Source organism: Lytechinus variegatus, chromosome 16 (genome assembly GCF_018143015.1).
Source record: "Lytechinus variegatus isolate NC3 chromosome 16, Lvar_3.0, whole genome shotgun sequence".
NCBI classification, from domain to species: Eukaryota; Metazoa; Echinodermata; class Echinoidea; order Temnopleuroida; family Toxopneustidae; genus Lytechinus; species Lytechinus variegatus.
The window spans coordinates 7,918,419-7,939,885 of record NC_054755.1 but is presented as its reverse complement, the minus strand read 5'-3'; the positions used below and the strand labels follow the sequence as shown (position 1 = coordinate 7,939,885).

Below are 21,467 nucleotides of genomic sequence, written 5' to 3'. Positions count from 1 at the left end.
AATAGTTGTAATTAGTATAAAGCTGGCAGATTCTTCAAGATCATCATCATATCATACCAGATCACTTCATCAGATCAGAGCTAAGAGTTTCACGCCAGACTTTATGTCAGAGCAGAGTTTATTTCCACCTGGAATTCTGTGGAATTATTTGCACACCCTCAATGAACTGTTTGCGGTTATTTTGAGAGAGGAATTCTCAGTTCTCATCGAGATCATCAACCTGTTCAATGAACGCTTTTCAACCCATGGATTGCTGAAATTGACTGTTAATCATCATCAATATCGTCTTCACGGACATTTCAACTCATTACAGTGACTCTTGTTTTTCATCGTGCTTCAACATCAGTTTCATCATGGCCATCATTGTGAACTTTTACTTTTCGCCAGCCAACTTGGACTCTTATCTGGATACTATCATTTGGAATACCGTAATTGCCAGAACTTTTTTCAAGAGACGTAAGACCATTATCATTTATGATTTGTTTGTGTACTATGCTTAATTATTTCCTGTAATAAAAAGAGGAAATTCTAAACCTAAATTTCACTTGTTATTTGTTGCAGTATCGTAACACTTCATCCCTTTTCGTGTACTCTTTCCTTGGTGTGGCAGAGCAAATGAAAAATATATTTCAACCTCCATCTGATCTCCAAAATAATAACTAGTCTTTAACGCATCTATCCTATACAAATCCCATAAAACACAAAAAATTGTTTTAAATTTGGGGATGGGCGTCGTATTGAGGATAATTGAGATGCCTGTATAAGCGGGCCTCCAGTACATGAGACCCGGCCCCCTCCCCGCCCCCCCCCCAAAAAAAAACACAAGACCACACGGGACCAGACACAGCGTATGGGGCTAATTTTCAGGCAAGTTTCTTAATCGTTTTTTTTTAATACAAAATCTAAATTTGTTACAGTTTTTAACGTAATATTCAGAAAATAGTATATCTCATGCTGATGCCATTTTTTTGGGGGGTATATTTTTTATTGGGTCAACACTGACCTTTTTCATTCCCTTTCTCCCTTGGAGGTGAATTAGTGCTATATGTACGTTCACTATCCTCCCAACTCATAATACATGTTTGAGCCTACAGAGAGAAAAAAGAGAAAGAACATTTCAGTCAAGTGTGTGTATAGAGTTTTTGTCAGACGGCGATTTTTTTTTTACATCCGAAAGACAGGTTCAAGGTTTAAGGACACCATAGTAATTCACTCCAGCGTCTCTTCTGCGTAAAATGTAATTCTGGCATGCAAATGCTGTGAAAATAAACGGAAACGCATTTAAATGGCTTCTAGATCTCTTTAGGTAAGAGCTAATTTTCTGTATGTTCTTTTGATCACGTGTAGGCTTGGGCCAAAAGGGGATATTGATGTTGCTGGGCTGCCTGGCGATGTTTCGAATCTGCGCATTGTGAACTCTGTGTCAGTCAATTACTAGTAGGCCTACCGGTACTTATACAGCAGGCACGTGCGATTCGTTTGCACGCATATCGTATTGGGATCATCACGTTTTCATGAAACACCATTCAAATTGTACATGAACTAGGTACATTGGTCATAAATTGGTCAGGTATGGTTTCCATGAAGTTGTTTTTTATATTATGTAGGCCTATTCATAATCATATGGACAAACTTACCTTTCTCATTTCTGAAAATAAAAGGTTTTTCTTTTGAAAAGGAATTGAATTAATTTGAATTTTTATTTGATTGTCGTGATTGTTGTCATTTTACTTCAGCATCAGCAATAATACAGAAGAGAACGTAGTCCTGTAAGTCTTCCGTTCGCTTCTTTGGGAATTACAGACGATACAGCTTTGAGTTTGACTTTTGTCTTTTGAGGGTACGCTAAAGTCAAGAGTTGGATCACGTGCTACATGGCTGAATGTTGGACCAATGAATGTCCAATAGAATAGTCTTTTATTCTGATCATACAAGATACATTTGTAGATTACATGTACATGTAACGTCAGACGTAGGCACTTCAGCACTCACACTAGTACAAGGTTTGCGCGAGCGATTGTGCGGACAGATCAGCTGCATGATGTAGATTTTTGCATGGTGGTGAATGGCAAGTGCATATCTAGACCAAAAGCTTCAGTCTCTGTATTTTGGTTGTTCCGCTGAACTGCGTTGGCTCCACTCACCATACATAGACTGAAAAGCTGCGGGGTCCGTGGCTACAGACAACGTATAGTGAACTAGCGTTTTATAGATCGCGATTTAAAACTGTTTTTTGAGTGAAAATTATAATATAATGACATACATTATCAGGGAAATACAAATAAATTAAGTAATTGCATACCTTGGACCGGAGATATAGAAAAAAATCCACTGGATGATTGAGAAATCTGTCAGCCATTTTCTCCTTACCTGATGGTTTATCTTGCAAGTTCCCATCTTGAATGACGTCATTATCGCTAATGTCTCGATATATCGCGATTATAACTATTATCGTTTGTCTTCGTGAGTGTATCGTATTATTGCCTTGTAGGTGTGCTGGTGGAATGCAATATCGATATCACATTCGTACATTGTTGACGCCCTCTCCGTTCGTTTGTAAATATTTCATAGTTTGGCTGCCTTTTTTGACCTGTTTTCCTGTGTCGTACCCAACTAAACATCGGTAAAGTATCATTTTCATGCATTTTCATCTATATCGTTTAAATTATCTTAAAATTGAAGAAATAAATATTTTGCATGTGTAGTTTTCAGTTTGTAACTTCGATGTGAAATATTACACCAAAGTTTGGACTCTGGTGGGATAAAGGTGCTGGTGTTATAACGAATGGGAGCCCACACAGACACTTCACCGTCGGTACATGGGGATTACAGTAAAATGTCAGAAATTGTTGAATAAATCCCCAGAAACGACGGTTATTCCTGTCTAGTGCATATCCAACTAAGTTAGGGTGTCGATTCCCACAAAAAAATCTTATCTCAAGTCACAGGTCATACCTCAAAATACCCATTTATATTCCAATTATCAGACAGATAGTTCATCAAAACTCACCTTAAATTAATAGGTATGTTACAAAAATAAAGAATTGAGAAATGAGGTGTTTGCTTCATAGCATCATTTACGTTTAGAGCTCATCAATCATTAATAGTAATACCTCATTCATTTCAATAGCCCCAGTATTGGAAGTAACAAGAAAGTTATGGTACGGTACATGAAGTTCTTTTAAGTTCGTACAAATTGCCTATTCCTTTGTTTTTGAAAAAAAAAGTTGTGACCTTAAAAATTGGGACTAAGGTCCACTAATACAAAACTACAATGCGCATACATTGGCATATGGAGGTGCCCAACAACACTCACAAAAATTACAGACGCCACGGAAACAGGGACATAAAAAACACACTTAGCGTCAGTAGTGTGGCGGCCCTCCGTCTTGGAACGGGTCCTGGATGCTGGGGGGGGGGGCGGCTTGTCCCTTGCCTCTATCACCTTCATCCGTTGATGAATTACTAGCCATCCTTGATGGGAGCAGTTTCCTTATATCTGATTATATGTAGAGACCCAGGCGTGTTCCGTTTTCCCAAAATATATGGGGGTGGAGTGTTGAGAGGGAATATGGACGGGATAATTATACACATGGGAAGGCTTATACTTAGTCAGTTGGATTTCATAGATCACACAGGTTGGAGACGATGAATACACTTAGTGTACATGTATGACAACGGTCATAATTTAATTATACATCATCATCCAGTGTTTGTACAGGATATCCCAATTAACACCGGCACCGATTATCCAGAGTTGTATTTGCAGTAGTAGAAATTAAGCGAGCAATGTTCATTTCCAAACCTTTACTTGATTCAGCCCAGTTGGAGAGGAGCGCAGGGAATTCGTTGTCCGACTCTGACCTCAGCCAGCGTCGAAGTGACGAGATCTGCCTGTGTGTGTGTATTTGAGTTTTGTCAGACGTGTATCAATCAGATATGATTATTTACGTCTGGGACGGACCTTTAACATCATCATCCGAAAGACGTGACCAGGCCTCGAAACTTGAACGTCTAACCTCTGCATCAATTTGTAACTTCCCACATCTTGGATTACAGGCGCACGCCACAACGCCCAGTCAGTGACGAGATCACTGCGAAACTCCACTATTCATAGTTTCCGAGAGCTGCCTTACGCAATGCGTTGTGTCCGTCGCTCATTGAGCTCTCTGCCGCACCAAAACTATAGCGCCATCTCCGTTTAATGCATGATAACCAAAACCGTAGCGGATGGGTTAGCTACAGTAGATTATTTCTTTCAAATATAACCACTATGTAGTTGAAATGTTGTTCTATCGGATTGAATACCTTTTGGAGTGGGATGAAACCTGTAAATATGAATAGCAAGAGGTTGAAAGCATGGTCAAAGTTACAGTATTTTTTTTTCAAGTCTAGACAGCTGCTGTAAACATTCAACTGCGTAAAAACAATGATGTCATGGGGAATAACCTTTCCTTGCACATGCAAACACAAAGCAATGCCCCCACAGTCACCCTGCGATTATAGGCAGCACACTCAATGCCTCATTCAGAATGCACCTAGAGGGCACTTTTGTAACATACCTACTTAAAATATCATATTCCAAGAAATAATGGCAAAAACCTCTCATATTTTGTGCTCAAATATTCGCAAGTTACATGTACATCAGACTCCACATTAACACACATCGCCAAAGCTTTCATGATTGGGGTGTGTAGGTAGATACATGTAACATCAAAATACGGGCTAAGTTCGAATTCGGGGTCAATTCAATTCAATTCAAATTCAATTCAATTCAATCATGGTTTATTTCGTATAAAAAACAATACATGTTACAAAGCCAGAAGGCTGAAATTAACATGTTTACAATAAAACGTTCACAAGTCAAACAATTACAATTTACGATGTACAAAGATAATAAATAAATTTCAGCAGGTCAAAGGTAATAGCTCATTATATATGCGAGTTGGTTCAAAGGTCTAAATATGAAAGGTCAAGTCTACCCCAGAAAAATGTTGATTTGAATGAATAGAGAAAATCAAACTAGCATAATGCTGAAAATTTCATCAAAATCGGATGTAAAATAAAGTTATGACATTTTAAACTTTCGCTTATTTTTCACAAATCAAAGATCTGCCCAACTCAGTGACATACTTGTATGTTATATGTACATGTATACACTGTATTTTGTTGTTTTAACAAAACTCCCATGTTTATTTCATATTTTAACAGAATAGATCAGATGCTTCTGGAAATATACATTTGGGCAAACTGTAGAGGATGCCTCGAAAAGTAACGGTTGATAGTTCAAAATCCGTCCGGGATTCCACATCTGATAGTCGGAGGCCCAGCGTCTTTGAGAGGCTTGGACCAGGTGGAACGAGCTCCCATGTAAGTGAAAAAGATGCATGTATTGTGCACAATCAACGTGATCGTTTTCACCATCAATATCACCATTTCAACCATTATGGATATCATTATTGCCATCACAACAGCCATTGTAGTGAGCATTTTCATTTTAATTCAGCAAGCAATGACTGGTTTTGTCAATGACAGGTTCTGTCAATGACATAAAAATAAAGAGATAATTTGCTACTTTTATATTACAAATAATTTATATAATCCACTGCATGTTTAGATAAATGTATCCTACATGTATTTGTGCTGACCATTTTATTGTGCATAATTTTTTTTAATGTTTATTACATTGATTTGTTGATAATGTATTTTTCTTTCTGTTTTATACCAGAGCTCCAAACAAGATCACTATGGAAAGTGGGAAGGCGAAGGTAGCAGATCTTATCGTGATCATTACAGTCATGGAGAAGGGTAAGCTTTTAAAATAATTATTCAAACATACATGTATTGTTTAAGTTGCTGGAACACATGGGAATTTCGTATATCAGTAGTGATGATGAGGAGGAATTGAATGCTAAGGATGATGGTGATAATGAAGATGATGATTATGATAATGATGGTGATGATGATTATGATGATGATGATGATGATGGTGGTGATGATGATAAAGATGATGATGATGATGATGGTGGTGATGATTGTGATGATAATGATGATGGTGATGATGATGGTGATGATGATTATGATGACGATGATGGTGGTGATGATGATAAAGATGATGATGATGATGGTGGTGATGATTGTGATGATAATGATGATGGTGATGATGATGATGATGGTGATGATGATTATGATGATGATGGTGGTAATGATGATGATGATGGTGAAGGTGATGATGATTATTATGATGGTGGTGATGGTGATGATCATGAGGTGAAGGTGATGATTATAATGATGAAGTTGATGAAAATGATGATTATTAAGATTGCGATGATGATGGTGATTGTGATGGTAGTAGTGATGCTGATGATTATGATTATTTAGATCTTATATATGACACCATATAATGAAATTACTGGTTTTTGTGTCATCAAGTTTCATTAATTTCAGGGTTGAACGAATAATTGTGTGTTATATAAATGTGGTTACAACCTAAAGTAAAATACCATGCATGTCATGCAGTTGTACATGTGCTCATGACCCTAAGTTGCACTCAAATGGTTGTGGAAGCCTTCAGTTTAAAGGGATGGTGCGGGCTGAAAGTATTTATAGCTTAATAAATAGACTAGAATTCACTGAGCAAAATGCCGAAAATTTCATCAAAATCGGATAACAAATAACAAAGTTATTGACTTAAAGTTAAGCAATATTTTGTGAAAACGGTCGTCATGAATATTCATTAGGCTGATGATGTCACATCCTCACTTGTTCTTTTGTATTTTATTATATGAAATTAGGTATTAATTGCTGTAACTTACATGTATTTCATTATAAGGGAGACATATTATTCACTCAAGTATGAAATGATGAAAAAAATTTTGATTTTATGTAATGTAATGCTCTATTTACAGATCTGATTCCATTGATTTGAGGCACCGAGTTGAGAGCAAACGAGCTGAAAAAGAACGAGATCGTGACGGAAGTCGTGATCGTAGTCGAGGGCATAGGTCTCCATCTCCATCAACAAGTGGGAAGGTTTGTTTAATATTTTGTTTGAAGGGGGTGGGGGGGGTGTGGCTGAGCCGCCGAGAAGTACTGATTTTCATTAATTAGTTCTGAAAAAATGAGAAGAATACTAATGGTTTCATGCAAAATACTGATTTTCGAAGTTTAAGTTTTATGTGTTGTCCTATAGTACTTTAAAATAGAGATTTCTTTACCAAAATGCTGATTTTCAGCTTTTGAAATACTGAAATGTTCTTGTTCAGGTTGGCATCTCGGTTGTTGTTGAAGGATTTTGACACTGTATGCATTGTTTGGAGAAATCATGAGTGGTGTAAAATTAATTAAGTTTTTAATGGTGAATGAGCTTGAAATATGGTGAAATTCAAAACTCAATTTTCTCAATAGGTGTGGGGGTAAAGAATTGCTGATCATGAATATTAATGATGATCCTATTCTCTAACTCTGAAAATGCTGTTTGGAGGAGAATCCAACCCTAGATTTTTGCACATACATTCGTAATTCCGAAGCTTAATTATTTCGAAGGTTCGGATATTCCCAAGGTTCTGTTATTCCGAAGGTTCTTATTTTTGAAGGTTCATAATTCCGAAGGTTGGTTAGTCTGAAAATGAAATGAGGTTTCCTAATTCTGAAGATTCATTAATCCGAAAACTAAATGATTAACAAACCTTATTTCATTTTCGGATTAAAGAACCTTTGGAACAACAAACCTTCGAAACATCAAATCTTATTTCGTTTTCGGATTATCGAACCTTCAGAATAACGCCACAAATGTTTGGATTGACGAACCCTTCTACGTTTTGGGATTAACAAACATCAAGGTATAGGCAATTTACGTGTGTCGGAATTATGAACCTTCGGAATTACGAAGTGTAACCGATTTTTGTATGCAGTGTGCCTAAACGACAGTGGGACATTGTAGTTTTGTAGTAACATCTTTCTCATTTCATGTGTATGAGTACATGCCATGTATTCATGCATTTGTGCAGTATTTTATACCCGTATGTTGGAGAAAAAAATGAATCCAAAACATGATTTCATTTTTAGAATCAAATAAAAATTTTGAATGAATGAATTTTTTTGCAGCGTGATCGCTCAAAGCACCGTGGGAGCCACAAGGACCATGAAGGTTCGGAAAGGAAGAAAAAGAACCGTGAACCCAGCTCGCTGGTGGTGAAGGGTGGAAGGCGGTCACCGGAGAGTAACCATGGTGATACAGATGAATGGAAAGGATATGATAACGCACCTTCAGGTGAATAGATTTTGTTGTAGAAGTTGTTCAAGCTGTGCTCTATGTTAAAATATTTGATCATTCTTACCATTGATATCAATTCTATATCTGCGGCAACCATGCATTAATGAATTTGCTTGATTGTAAGATTGATTGTAGATGTTTATAATAGAAAGTACTGAAGCGAGTTTCACTTTCACCCCAAAAAGAAGAAATATTACAAATAATTACAAATTCTGCAATCCCTTTAGAAAAAAAATTGGAAAATCTAAAACATTTGATCACTACTTCATCATCATCGCCATCATCAACATCACCATCATGATCATCACCATTATCATCGTCATCACCACCACATCCTCATCCAAACCTCCCAACCATTTTGAAACCGAAGAAAAGACTCTGAATTTAACCATTCCAAACTTTTCTTTCATATGATTCCCCCATTTCTCTCAATGATTTTGCTTCAAAGTCCAATAGGAATTATGCTCTCCCTTCCCCAATTTCCAGCCAAACCGTCCCTGTTTTTCGATCATAAAGGGATGAGGTCTGATCATTGTTTATTTTCATGAATGCTTTTTTTCAGATGATGACCCACTTAGTGATGAATATGGTTTAGAACAACAACGCAGGGAGCTTCAGAGACAGCTGGCTCAGATAGATCATGGCGGGGTAAGCTTGTTTCCCTCTTTGTTTCCCTGTAACAGTGTGATATACATTGCAAGTCAATTTGGATTTTGTTTTGAATTTCTTGCATTCTAAAGATTAAAGGTATTGTTTAACTTTGTGAGCAGCCGATTTAAATAATTCTCAAACCAAGATGAAACATGTGTACAAGTGCATGTATTAGAACTAATAAACCCCGAAAACAACCATTATTGAGAATGAAAAGCTAAAACTACAAGGCAAACCCCGATTTTGTAAATAGGCGTCTTATAGACACCTAAATAGTACACATAAGTGTATGGGATGAAATTAAGATGGTGTTTCTGGTCACTTTATATTTCAATTTTTGAAGCACTAAATAGTTATTTTCGAACGCAATTTTTTCTGGGCTTCATTTCTGTAACATATCACAGACACAGGTGACAAGTGTGACCTTCTAGCTCAGATTTTTTAAAAGTCAAACCAATGTTAAACAATCACTTCAATCCTTCATTTGTTGCATATAGAAAATCACAGCATCACAACAATTTGTTGAGAAAAGCAAACTTTCATCCTTTTCATCTCATTTAAGGTACTTGTCCAAATTTTAGACGTATTTGTTAATTCGGGCTTCAGGTGCTTTGAGTCTTCAGTTTATAAAAAATCATATTGTGACCTTTTGATTGAAAGACCACTGTCAGAACAACTAGACAACAGCACCTCCACAAAAAAATAGATTAAAATATTAACTGATTTCATGTGTCACTTTTCTCTTTTCTCTTTAATATTCAGATGGTGGATGACAGTGGGGCAGAGTACCCCCAGGTGCTTTCATCCCGGTCCCCCTCCCCGGTCCGCAAGAAGGTCCCGCACACCAAGAAGTCCAAGAAGAGGGACAGGTCCGGCAGTAAGATCCGTTCCAGGTCACCCCCTCACAGGTCCGTGTCCCCCGTGCTGGAGAAGAAGAGCAAGAAGAAAATATCTCCCGGGTGAGTTCATCCAAGAGGGTCATTAATTTGAGTTGAATGGAATGCTCGTGTTGTTGACCTGGGGAGCATTTCATGAAAAGTTTTGTCGGTAATTTTCACTGACTAATTTGCTCTCAGCCAATAAGATGCAAGAATTTGCAGTAGCTTATAAAGGACAAGTCCACCCCAACAAACACTTGATTTGAATAAAAAGAGAAAAATTCAACAAGCATAACACTAAAAATTTCACCAAAATCGGATGTAAAATAAGAAAGTTATGACATTTTAGATTTTCCCTTCAAAGGACAAGTCCACCGCAACAAACATTTGATTTGACTAAAAAGAAAAATTCAACAAGCATAACACTAAAATTTTCACCAAAATCGGATGTAAAATAAGAAAGTTATGACATTTTAAATTTTTGCTTCATTTCACAAAACAGTTATATGCACATCTCAGTCAGTATGCAAATTAGGGAACTGATGACATCACTCACTCAGTATTTCTTTTGTATTTTATTATATGAAATATGAAATATTTAGATTTTCTCGTCATTATCATGTGAAATGAAGTTTCATTCCTCCCTGAACACGTGGAATTCCATTATTTTAACATTTTGTGCTTCAGGCAAGGAGGTCCTAATCATCAAATTCATAAAAATTGAAATATTGTATAATTCAAACAATAAAAAACAAAAGAAATAGTGAGTGAGTGACATCATCGACTCTCTCATGTGAATGTAACTGGCTCGTTCATATAACTATTTTGTTAAAAATAAGCAAAACTTTGAAATGTCATAACTTTCTTATTTTACATCCGATTTAGATGAAATTTTCAGCATTGTGCTTGTCTGATTTTTCTCTATTGATTTAAATTAACATTTTTCTGAGGTGGATTTGACCTTTAACAATAGTCGGTGGAAATCACTGACTGGTTGTTTCATGAAACGCTCCCCTCGAATCAGGAAAGTGTGTCACTGATTTTTCCTAAGTTCATGCACTTTAGTTTCCAGATGTTGAAATTTTATTGCTACAGTTACACCAACGGAACCAACTCCAGACCAGCCGATGATATGCCATTTGAATTTGTGACTGAGGCATACAAGTGCAACAAAGTGACAAGATATTAAAAAAAAAAGATTCCAGGAATAAGATCCTGGGTCTCAATGAGTGTACTTTGCCAGGCTGTATAGAAACTCTTTGTGGTGTTCTTAGAAAATGTAGGTGGAAAAATTGCGATATCAGATTATTTTCTTTAATATGTTTTATATTATTTTTGCAGTTTCTTATGTATTCTTTGTTTTTACTTTTCTGTTTTATTGGGGACTTTTTTTGAGATCATAAACAACATAAAACAAATCCATTTAGACCAGCAAAAGTGAAAAAAAATCATGCATTTATGATATATGGTTGAAAACACGTTTTGTATTGACTTTGTACACAAAAATCATGTTTTTGAGCAATTTTTGGTCTGACATACACTTACACAATGTTGCGTAATTTCTGAACCACATATCCAGGTGTCCCAAAATTGGTGTCATGAGTTGCACAAGACTTGAAAGAAAAAAGCCAGCAAGCGGCGTGGTAATAGATTTTGTGTGGCGAAAACATTGCTTGAATCGTTGAGATAGATAGGGTTAAACAATGATTGCATTCTTACATGTACACCTTTGTAAAACATGCTGTTATGTCCATTTTTAGGAAACGGGATGCTTACCCTCCCCTGAAGAAGAAGAAGAGAGTTAGTCTGTCACCAGCTAGGAGGGGCCCTCGAACACCAAGCCTATCACCTTCTCCCAAGAAGCTCAAAGTCAAGGAGATCAAGAAGAAGAAAGGCCCAGTGCCACCCAAAAAGGGCTTTCAGAAAAAGAGGTCAGTATAAAATCTAGGTTTGTTTTCGTAAGGAGTTCTTGAAGTGTAAATTCAATTCATGCTTAATTTTCATTGTGCATGTTATCTACAGTGCGTAATCTCATTGATGAATACACAAAAATATGCATTCTCTGAGCATGATCTTACGAATATGGTGATGCATTATATAACACTTGCAACTTGAAATTTGAGTCACACTTTTCTCTTTCGCCCTTTGTTTTATACCTTCGTTACACAGTATACATGTTGGTTTGGTTTTGAGATCTTGGGCCTGTAACACAAAGCTTAGCAATGATCGTAGAACACATTTCTACGATTGATTCCACTGACTACAATGTACTATTAATCGTGAAAATCAACTGTACGATTAATCGCTTACCTTTGTGTTACAGGACCTTGATTGCAATAGTCTCAAAATAAGAAGAGTGTACGGAAGTGTTGGGTTTACAAGGTGAAGAACTCAATATATGTACACTGTAAGGGATGTGGGATTTTTTTACTTTTATTTATTTCTATAGTGGGCAGAGTTTCAAATTGGGTGGGGAAATTTTAACCTAGCCAGTCGCAAATTTTAGGACAAAGTGTTAATTTTGTGAACTTGTCTTTTTATTATAATCTCCGTAGTTTCACTACACACTCCAACTTTCAGTTATGACCATGTTTTTTTTATATAGAAAGGTTGGGAGGTCAGTATCAAGTTGAAAGTCCAATTTAATAAATATCACAAGTTGAAAATATTCTTGGAAAGCTTTGAGGTAGGTCAGGAAAATCAACACAGACTTGCCATTTGTTCAGAGGGTAAAATGAAATGTATTTCTCTTTCAGTCACCTTAACTTTAATCTTTTCTGTTTATTTTCGTTGTCATTTCTAAAGGGTATCTTCAAGCGAAAGCAGCAGCAGTAGCAGTGGGAGTGACAGCAGCAGCAGTGGTAGCAGTGGAAGCAGCAGTTCAAGTGACTCTGAGGAAGAATATGTAAAGAAGAAGAAATCCCCTGTCATCCTTGGAAAGAAGAAACCAGCCCCGGTTGCACAGCATCACCACCAACCACAGCCAATCAGAGCTCCCCGTAGTCGTACCCCACCGCCCAAACCGAAACCCAAGCCCCCATCTCCAAAATCCAGGCGCTATTCACCATCCACCCCAACTCGATCAGACTCGTCCGAGTCACCTTCACCTGAACCCTCCCTGACACCGCGCTTGCGTCAGGTCAGGAAGGACATTCGAAAAAAGAGTCCAACACCAGAGAAGCATTCGCAGTCTGCTCACTCTAAGCACAAGCAACCTTCGCTCTATTCCCGGACTCCGTCCCCGGAACCCAGAAAGGACAAGCCCCCTCCTTCGAGGCGGGCTCCCACCCCAGACAGAGACTCTTATTCGTCATCTCGCCAGCATGGGTCAGCGTCGAAAGACTCTCCGTACTATTCCAAGAGAGGGCGCTCTCCATCCATGACGAGGTCCAATAAGTCTTACTCTCCAGGCCGACGTAAGAGAGAGTCCCAGTCCCCAAGGAGAGCGGAGCCTCCACCGATGAAGAATCTTCCCCCTCCTCCTATCAGATCATCCAGTGCTGATTATAGAGACAGAGAGAGGGACGTTAGGGGAGATAAATATGGAGGTGTGTTTCTCTTATTCGTTGGCCCTATACATTCCTCTAAAGAGATAATCTTCATAAAAATTGATCATCAATATTAGTTCATGGTTTGGCTTAAATTTACAATCATAGTCTCTTATATAATCATCTTATCTATTTGTTTTTCAGGATGAAAACTGGCTTGATAGTTATTAACTTTTGATATAAGTATCGGGATAAGAGGGGGGCAAAACATGACATCTTAAACAGATTCACTTGTAAGGTTAAGTAGTTTTGTAAATTTGAATCCAGTGTTTGTTTTAACTTTTGTGGATCAACATTTTTGTTGAAAAATAGGCCCATTCTGTTTTCATCTGTACATACATGTTATTCATACATTCGGCTTTTCCATATTATTTGTCTGGTTTGTTTTACAGGCAAACCATCAGCTCCGCCTCCCCAACCAAGCGGCAGGGACAGCCGGGACAGTTCCTCCTCCCGTCAACAGGGGCGACCAGGGCAGAGCAGCAGTTACGCCTATGACCGATCCCACCCACGTGAATCTTCATCGTCGAGAGGAGGCAGCGATCGTCCAGGCTGGCAGCAGCCGGGGAGAGACGACGATAGGGGTGGAAGGAGTGACGGAAGAGACGGTGGACGATCTAGCAGCAGTAGTCGGGCTGGAGGAGGGATGGACAGGGGAATGGACAGAGGTGGAGATAGGGGTGGAGACAGGGGAGGGGCCGATAGAGGAAGTGATAGAGGCAGAGGAGGAGCAAGCGGAGGGAGAGGAGGAAGAGGAGAGAGTGGAAGTGGACCTAGAGGAGAGTACCATGGAGATCGCGACCCTCGTTATGGTGGATACAATGAGCAAGGTAAGGAGATTCTACTTCTAGTTCTAGTTTGGGAGGCAGAACGATTACTCTTTTTGTCTGCTCTGTCCTGAGCTGTTATGAAGAAATTTAGAGGCAATAAATTTGGTCAAAACTGTCACAAAACCATTGAGTAATTATTGGTGATTACCTATATCTTGTGAATATTTTTATATAACCTTTTCTTTCATTGAAGGGGGTCAACATTGGGATCAGAAGGATCCACGAGGAGGTAGAAGCAGCAGCCAGAGGGGTCCAGAGAGAGGTGAACGGGAATCCCGTCGAGATGAGTGGGATCGTCAAAGAGGCAGTTCTGGTGCCCCTCCTCCACCTTCCAGGGGACGATACGATCAGCCACCACCTCCACCTCGGGGACCGGAGCCACCTTATGTGTGAGTGGACATGATTCATACGTTACATTAAAAATGTAATTTATCCCTAATAGTCTATTGGGTTTCAGGTTAATCACTCTGTTTTCATTCTACCATCATGTTTTCAGTATGATTCTCATTTAGATCTTGGGGGTGTGATTTGGGACCGTAATGGGCAAAGTCTTTCTTCAAGTTAAGATAGTGCATCTGTTCTGATATGTTGATTTATTCCTCTATTCCCCCATTAATCTGTTTGAAAATTCTTTGGGCAGGAAACGACCTGAAGACGTGCGTTCCAGATCACCAGGGAAACGACACCCCTTGCCGCCCTACCCTCATGACCAGCCTGCCAAAGGTTCCTGGCATGGAGCCCCTGGAGATGGCAGGTACTACCAAGATTTGCCACCACCTCCAGGACCTGGCCCTAGTGTCAGGGACCCACGTGATGAACGCAGAGACTATGATGATAGGGCCAAGTGGAGCGATAGGGACAGAAGGGGAGATGATCGAAGGGATGGTGACAGGCCGAATTACCCTCGGGATGATCGTAGGGATGGTAATCGAGGGGATGATAGAAAGGACTATCCAAGAGATGATCGCAGAGATCTAAGAGACTACCCGAGAGATGACAGAAGGGATATCCCTCCTGGTGATATGAGGGACTATCCTAAAGGTGACCGTAGAGATTATCCAAGGGATGATAGGAGAGAATATCCTAGAGATGATAGAAAAGACTATCCAAGGGAGGATAGGAAAGACTATCCCAGAGACGATAGAAAGGACTATCCAAGGGACGATAGAAAAGACTATCCTAGAGATGATAGACGGCCATTCCCCAGAGACGACCGAAGAGATTATCCTCGAGATGATAGGAGGGATGTTTTACGAGAAGAGGACAGAAGGCAGAGGGAGGGTTCAGGTGATAGACGAGGACAAGGTGAATCTCAGAGATACAGAGACGATCCGGGTTATGATCGTAGGCGGGATGGCGGGAGAAGTGACACTAGAGGATCAGACTCAAGAGGACCGGATCCTAGGGGATTGGATCCAAGGGCACCAAATACAAGAGGTCCAGACCCAAGAGGTCCAGATCCAAGAAAACCAGATTCAAGGCACTATGATTCAAGATTGCCAGATCCTAGAGGACCTGATCCACGAGGGCCTGATCCCCGTGGGCCAGATCCAAGGGGGCTAGATCCAAGGGGAGTAGATCCAAGAGGTCCTGAACCTAGGTATTCAGAAGGAAGAGGAGGAAGAAGAGATGATGTTGGATCTGGTAGGAGAGGGTATGATGATAATCGGGATAGAGGAAGACCTTCAGATGAGAGAGGCGGTAATAGGGATAGGAGAGAGGATGACCGGTATGGAAGGAAAAGGGAGAGGTCTGATGATCCCCATCAGTCCCAAGACATTTCTGGGTCAAAGAGAATGAAGGAAGATGAAAGAGATCCAAGGGCACGGCCTGAGGATGGTGGTGAACTTAAGAGACATCCTGGTGATGGCTATAGTGATCTGTCAGAAGGTGGAAGTGATGATATCCACAAGGGTTCCCCTGCTTTCCGGGAGAGGGAACGACTAGGTCGGAGGGGTGACCCTGGTGATCCTCGTTCATACCCTCACAGGGACTCCTCCAGGGAATCAAGCCGTGATAGAAGGGGACATGATTTCGATAAGACCCACAAAGACCTTACAGAACCTTCCAGAGAACGAACCCGTAGCAAAGAGCCAGATAGTGCTCAAAGGGATAGCAGTAAAGGTATGAGCAGCAGGGGTAATAGTATGGATAGAAGTGAACAGCCTACTTCACAGGCAAGCCATCGATCTCGTAGAAGTATGAGCCGTGGAAGCACGGGGAGTCGCAGCAGCTCAATCATCAGTGCTAGAGAGAAACACGAGGACAATTCAGATACCCTCCGTGTTCAAGAACACCGGAGTCGTGCATCATCCAGAGAGAGCACAACAAGAACTCGATCAGAGCCCTCATCTGACACTTCCCGAGACCCACTACAGCCTCAAAATGATGCAGACAATAAGACAGAGGCTGAAGAGAATACAAATAAACTGCCATCCTCGGAACCAGGCACTTCAGAGCAACCAAACACAGAGTTATCTGCAGCTCCTGTATCGCAGGAGGCAGAGATGGAGAAGATTGGTGAAGTCCAGGATGAGAATGGAGCCAATGTTGCCAGCATGCAGGATGACTATGAGGACATCAGTGATGAAGACTTTGAGGATTCTGCTAATGGTGATAGGTCAAGGAGAGGAAGAAGTGGAAGCCAAATGGAGGCAAAACCAGGTGAGAATATTTCTACTTTCTCCTTTCTGTATCTTATCTTGTGTTTTTAAGAATAACCTAACTGACTGAAACCAAGTAGCCCCTATACAAGGCCTTTACAAATTTCAGAGTTAATTAGCAAACTGGTTAATCTTAATAATAATAATAATACCAACATGCTTATATAGTGCATATCACTGCCAAATGCGTCCCTATGCGCTTCATTGGATATTATTACCCTGGCTTTAGCCCCGCAGCCTTTTACAGCGCGGTGGCATTTCAAAGAAATAAATTCCTGCCAGGTACCCACTTACCTCACCTGGGTCGAGTGCAGCACAACGTGGACGAATTTCTTGCTGAAGGGAATTTCTTGCTGAAGGAAATTACGCCATGGCTGGGATTCGAACCCACGACCCTCTGTTTCAAAGTCCGAAGACTAATCCACTGGGCCACAACGCTCCACGTAGAGCAATAATCTTAATTATTTTTAATCATTACTGGCAACATGTTCTTGTACCAACATGATGTATTCCTTCTTAGCACCTAAAGAACATGTTCCAGTTGTGCGTTAAGTACATAAAACAGCAATACTTGCATAAGATGGCCTTCTATAAGTTTGATATACTAGATTAAATTAAAGCAATTTTTATACCAGATTATGCTAATCATCATGAACTTGTGTGAAATGTCTCTTCTCAGTCAAATGTCTCATGAGTTGAACAGGTTTCTGTAGGCATATTTGATTCTAATACCTATTTTATTTTATTCCAAAGCCAATGTGATGGATGTAGACTGGGCTTCCATGATCAAGGATCTCCAGGAGCCGGTCAAGATCACCAAGCCTGCGGAGACGTCGGTCCTGAAAAGGTTTGCACCAGGTCGGGTCCTTGCAAGGATTGGTGTCTCTCGTGCTCTGGCTGGACCTGAGCTCATGGAGGAAGTCGAGAAGGTCTGCAAGGAAGAGTTCAAAGATGATGGTGAGTCGATGAATTCTGTGTACCCATCTTTAAGTTAAGGCCCGAGTTGGTCTTACTGGAACAACAGAACCCTTCTTATATGATCGGATTATGCCGTTCCGGTGTTCAGATTTTTACAAAATTCTTTCGATTTTAACTTTCTTAGAATACTGGCATTCAACATGAAACTGTTATCTATGAAACTAAACTATGAATGTGGGATTGGTATGTCATATTTTTTCATATTTCTGTGTCATCAGTAACTTCTCCTGTTAATGGTGGTCGCATTTTAAAAGGATACTCTTATTTTGCCAAAACAAACACAAGCGATCTCTTTATGCATTTTATTCTGATATGACTTTCATGTTTTATATTGAATAGTGCCCTTTCAGGATTCAATTTGCATGATAGGACAACAGCCATTTTTGATGGGAAAGCAAGTAGTTATGACAAGCTAATCCTATCCATTAATTATATTTTGGCCCTTCTTCTTTTTCAGAGGTAATCTGCTTCATAGTTAAAAGGGGTGGTCCAGGCTGAAAGTTTTTATAGCTTAATAAATAGAGTAGAATTCTCTGAGCAAAATGCTGAAAATTTCGTCAAAATTGGACAACAAATAGCAAAGTTATTGAATTTTATAATTCAGTAATATTTTGTAAAAACAGTCATGAATATTCATTAGGTGGGCTGATGATGTCACATCTCCACTTGTTCTTTTGTATTTTATTATATGAAATTAAGTTTATTCAATTGTTTTCCTCCAAGAACTAGAAAAATTGGATTGACAACTGATTTAGTGCATTAGATATTTATTGCTGCAACTTATTTCATCATAAGGGAGACATATTATTCACACAATTATGAAATAATGAAAAAAATATGATTTTATGTAATAACATAAGAAAACGGAAAGTGGAGATGTGACATCATCAGCTCGCCTAATGAATATTCATGACGACTGTTTTCACAAAATATTGCCAAACTTTAAACTTCAATAACTTTATTATTTGTTATCCGATTTTGATTAAATTTTCAGTGTTTTGCTCAGTGAATTCTACTCTGTGTATTAAGATGTAAATATTTTCAGCCTGGACCACCCCTTTAAGGTTACACAAGAAAATAGTTCATGGATAGGATCTGTAAAAGCAAAGAGTCTCTGAGGTTGTGAGAGGCAAATATAAAAAGATGTCTGGGCAAAAGCCAATTTTACACCATAATTCTTTCTGGTTTACTTCTCTCCATTCATAGGTGAAGAACCACCCTTGTTCAAGCACCAGATCGGCGCCCTCAACGCTCTTGCCAGGAGAAGGTGGCTGGAACGTCGTAGCCTTCTCCAGGACATTGGCCCCTGTCGTCGTGCTCTCTGCGCCCGTCGCGACATGGCTATCCGCAAGCAACTGAGGAAGGTCGAGAAGGACCCGTCGGAACCTGTCTTCTCCAGTGCTGTCGATGCAGACACCGACCTCTATCGCTTGAGCATTCAGCTCCTAAAGAATAAACAAGAGACTGAGACTAAACCTCCTCCTCAGGTTCCCGTAAGCTCATAAATTCTATGGCCCCAAAATGTTCAGAGTTTCAGATAAGCCATCTCACAATATGTGTCATCAAGTTTGTTGAATACTGATCATGTTAGGTAGTACCGCTGTTTAAAAAGAACGGAGATAGAACTGTCTTGACCATTCACCTCAAGAATAAATAATATACTGAGACAAAACATCCACAGGTTCCTGTATAGCGTAAGCTCGTGGATTGATGGTCATTCCATGCTGCTTTGAAAATGAATAGATTCAGATAAACCGATATTTGTCATCAAGTTTGTTGAACATCGATCATGTTGGTTAAAATGATAAACGGTAGTACCTGATTGCTGTTTTGAATGAAATGAGACAGAACAGAGATGTGGAATCATTTCATGAAATAAATAGTGATATTTACCTACTAATAAGCTAACTGAGATCCTTACATCCGATTGGTGCAGACAAAATTATTCAGTAAAAAAAACCCTTACAAAATGCTTTATGAATGAAATTATCCTGTTTTGGGCAAATTGTCCCTGATAACCTTCATGTTATTCTAAGGCTAGTTACTTCCATTGCATGATTTGTAATTCCCAAGAGATTTGCTAAAGAAAAAAGTGCTGCAAAATATTTTCTCCTCTGACTGTGGTATTCTCCTCATTTAGCCAATGCGAGCTTTTATTTTTCTTCCGTGGGGCTTCGATTTGATTATAAGTTTTTGATATAAAAAATAATTATATAATGAATTTAATTTGCCCAAGATAAATGGAAAAGGATTTATGGTGGTGATTCCTGTTGGTAATTGTAAGCTTTGCAATACTGGTGACCATGGAAGTGTCATATGAAAAGTTTTGTCGGGGACTTTCTCCGACGGTTGTTATAAGCTGCTGTAACTCTGTGATTTTGATTGACTGGGAACAAATTAATCAGTGAAGATTTTTAACAAAACTTTTATGAAATGCTCCACAGCTTCTTCTGTTCTTGGTGGCAAGGGGGGGGGGGGGGATGGGTAACCTATGAGCCTCCTACCTGTCCAGCCCTGCTTACTCGTAACAGTTTACAGTTTGGAATTCAAAATAATTGATTATAAATCATTTGAAATTAGTAATGATGTTTTTTCCTTAATATTTCCTCTCTGCAAACGTCAGGCACAAATGATGACATAAAACAGAATGATTGAATGTTACTACAGAAAATACAGAAAATGATTTGTCATTGTCTGACATGCTACTTGAATTCCAATGACTACAATTTAGCATTGAACTTCACCCTCCTTATTGACAAATTTGTGAAGATTCCAGTCGTTCCATTTTATAAATGGCATGTAACACATACTTTTTTTTATCTTAAGTGTCTTTTTAAATACTTAGCTTTGTAGAGCTGCCAAGTAGTACGGATTTTCAGTATTTAGTACTGAAAAATGAGAAGAATACTGATGGTTTTATGAAAAATACTGATTTCTCAAGTTTCAGTTTTATGTGTTGTCCTATGGTATTTCTTTGAAAATACTGATTTCCTCGCCAAAATACTGATTTTCAGCTTTAAAAATACTGAAATGTTCTTGTTCAGGTTGGCAGCTCTGGGCCTTTGAATTAATGTTTGCAAGACAGCCTTTTAGAATGTTTTCTGTTTCCTGGAGGGCTAGCTAAACCTCAGAGACATACATGTATTGGCGCATAGACATGTTTGTGCATAGACATGTTTGTGCATGAAGGGTTAATTGAATGTATATTTGCAAAGCTTGAGAGAACTGTGAAGATTTCATTGTGTAGTATTGCCATACAAGGAATACCTTGAAATAAATTGTCAAAATGATGGCACAACACGTCATTGCAGTATGTTCGAGTCAATTTTTTTACCGATACATTTTTGGAGATGAGTGGACCAGGCCTACTACACACAGGCACCATACACACCAGACACACTTCCTCTCTCATTGTTTTTACTCTTACTTCCAGTTTTACCTCTCAGTATTTATGCATATCATGTGACTTTAATTCCGGTCTAAATCCGAGAAAAGCCTGAGCTATAATTTGTGTTCTCCCTAATGTATGGATTAGAAGGAATTTTCGTATGATCTCCACCCCCCCCCCCCCCCCGCGCTTCCTTACAGATGCTCAGCGTGTATGCATTTATAAAACAAGTCCATAGAATTCAAATAATCAAGAA

General features: G+C 39.2%; 1 protein-coding gene across 2 annotated transcripts; it reads left to right on the top strand.

The window, feature by feature from the left end:
• The first annotated feature begins 1,204 nt into the window (after window positions 1-1,204).
• Window positions 1,205-19,899, top strand: LOC121429382 (zinc finger CCCH domain-containing protein 13-like). 2 transcript variants are annotated; one of them, XM_041626355.1, is made up of 14 exons: window positions 1,205-1,306; window positions 5,217-5,370; window positions 5,729-5,808; window positions 6,909-7,032; window positions 8,107-8,272; window positions 8,838-8,923; window positions 9,689-9,885; window positions 11,565-11,735; window positions 12,610-13,352; window positions 13,745-14,182; window positions 14,376-14,571; window positions 14,823-16,846; window positions 17,599-17,802; window positions 19,030-19,899. In XM_041626355.1, exons 2-14 carry the CDS (start codon window positions 5,260-5,262, stop codon window positions 19,326-19,328), a joined length of 4,839 nt encoding a protein of 1,612 aa, XP_041482289.1. In that variant the 5' UTR covers window positions 1,205-1,306; window positions 5,217-5,259; the 3' UTR covers window positions 19,329-19,899. The 2 variants fall into 2 exon arrangements, with proteins under 2 accessions (XP_041482289.1, XP_041482288.1); XM_041626354.1 differs by having other exon boundaries at window positions 5,212-5,370.
• The last annotated feature ends 1,568 nt before the right edge of the window (window positions 19,900-21,467 follow it).

Excerpts from the sequence above, each read along its gene's own strand:
- LOC121429382 (XM_041626355.1), top strand. The coding sequence starts at position 5,260 with ATGCCTCGAAAAGTAACGGTTGATAGTTCAAAATCCGTCCGGGATTCC. Across the intron at positions 5,809-6,908 it reads CATTACAGTCATGGAGAAGG|ATCTGATTCCATTGATTTGA; the intron begins GTAAGCTTTTAA and ends CTCTATTTACAG. Across the intron at positions 8,273-8,837 it reads ATATGATAACGCACCTTCAG|ATGATGACCCACTTAGTGAT; the intron begins GTGAATAGATTT and ends GCTTTTTTTCAG.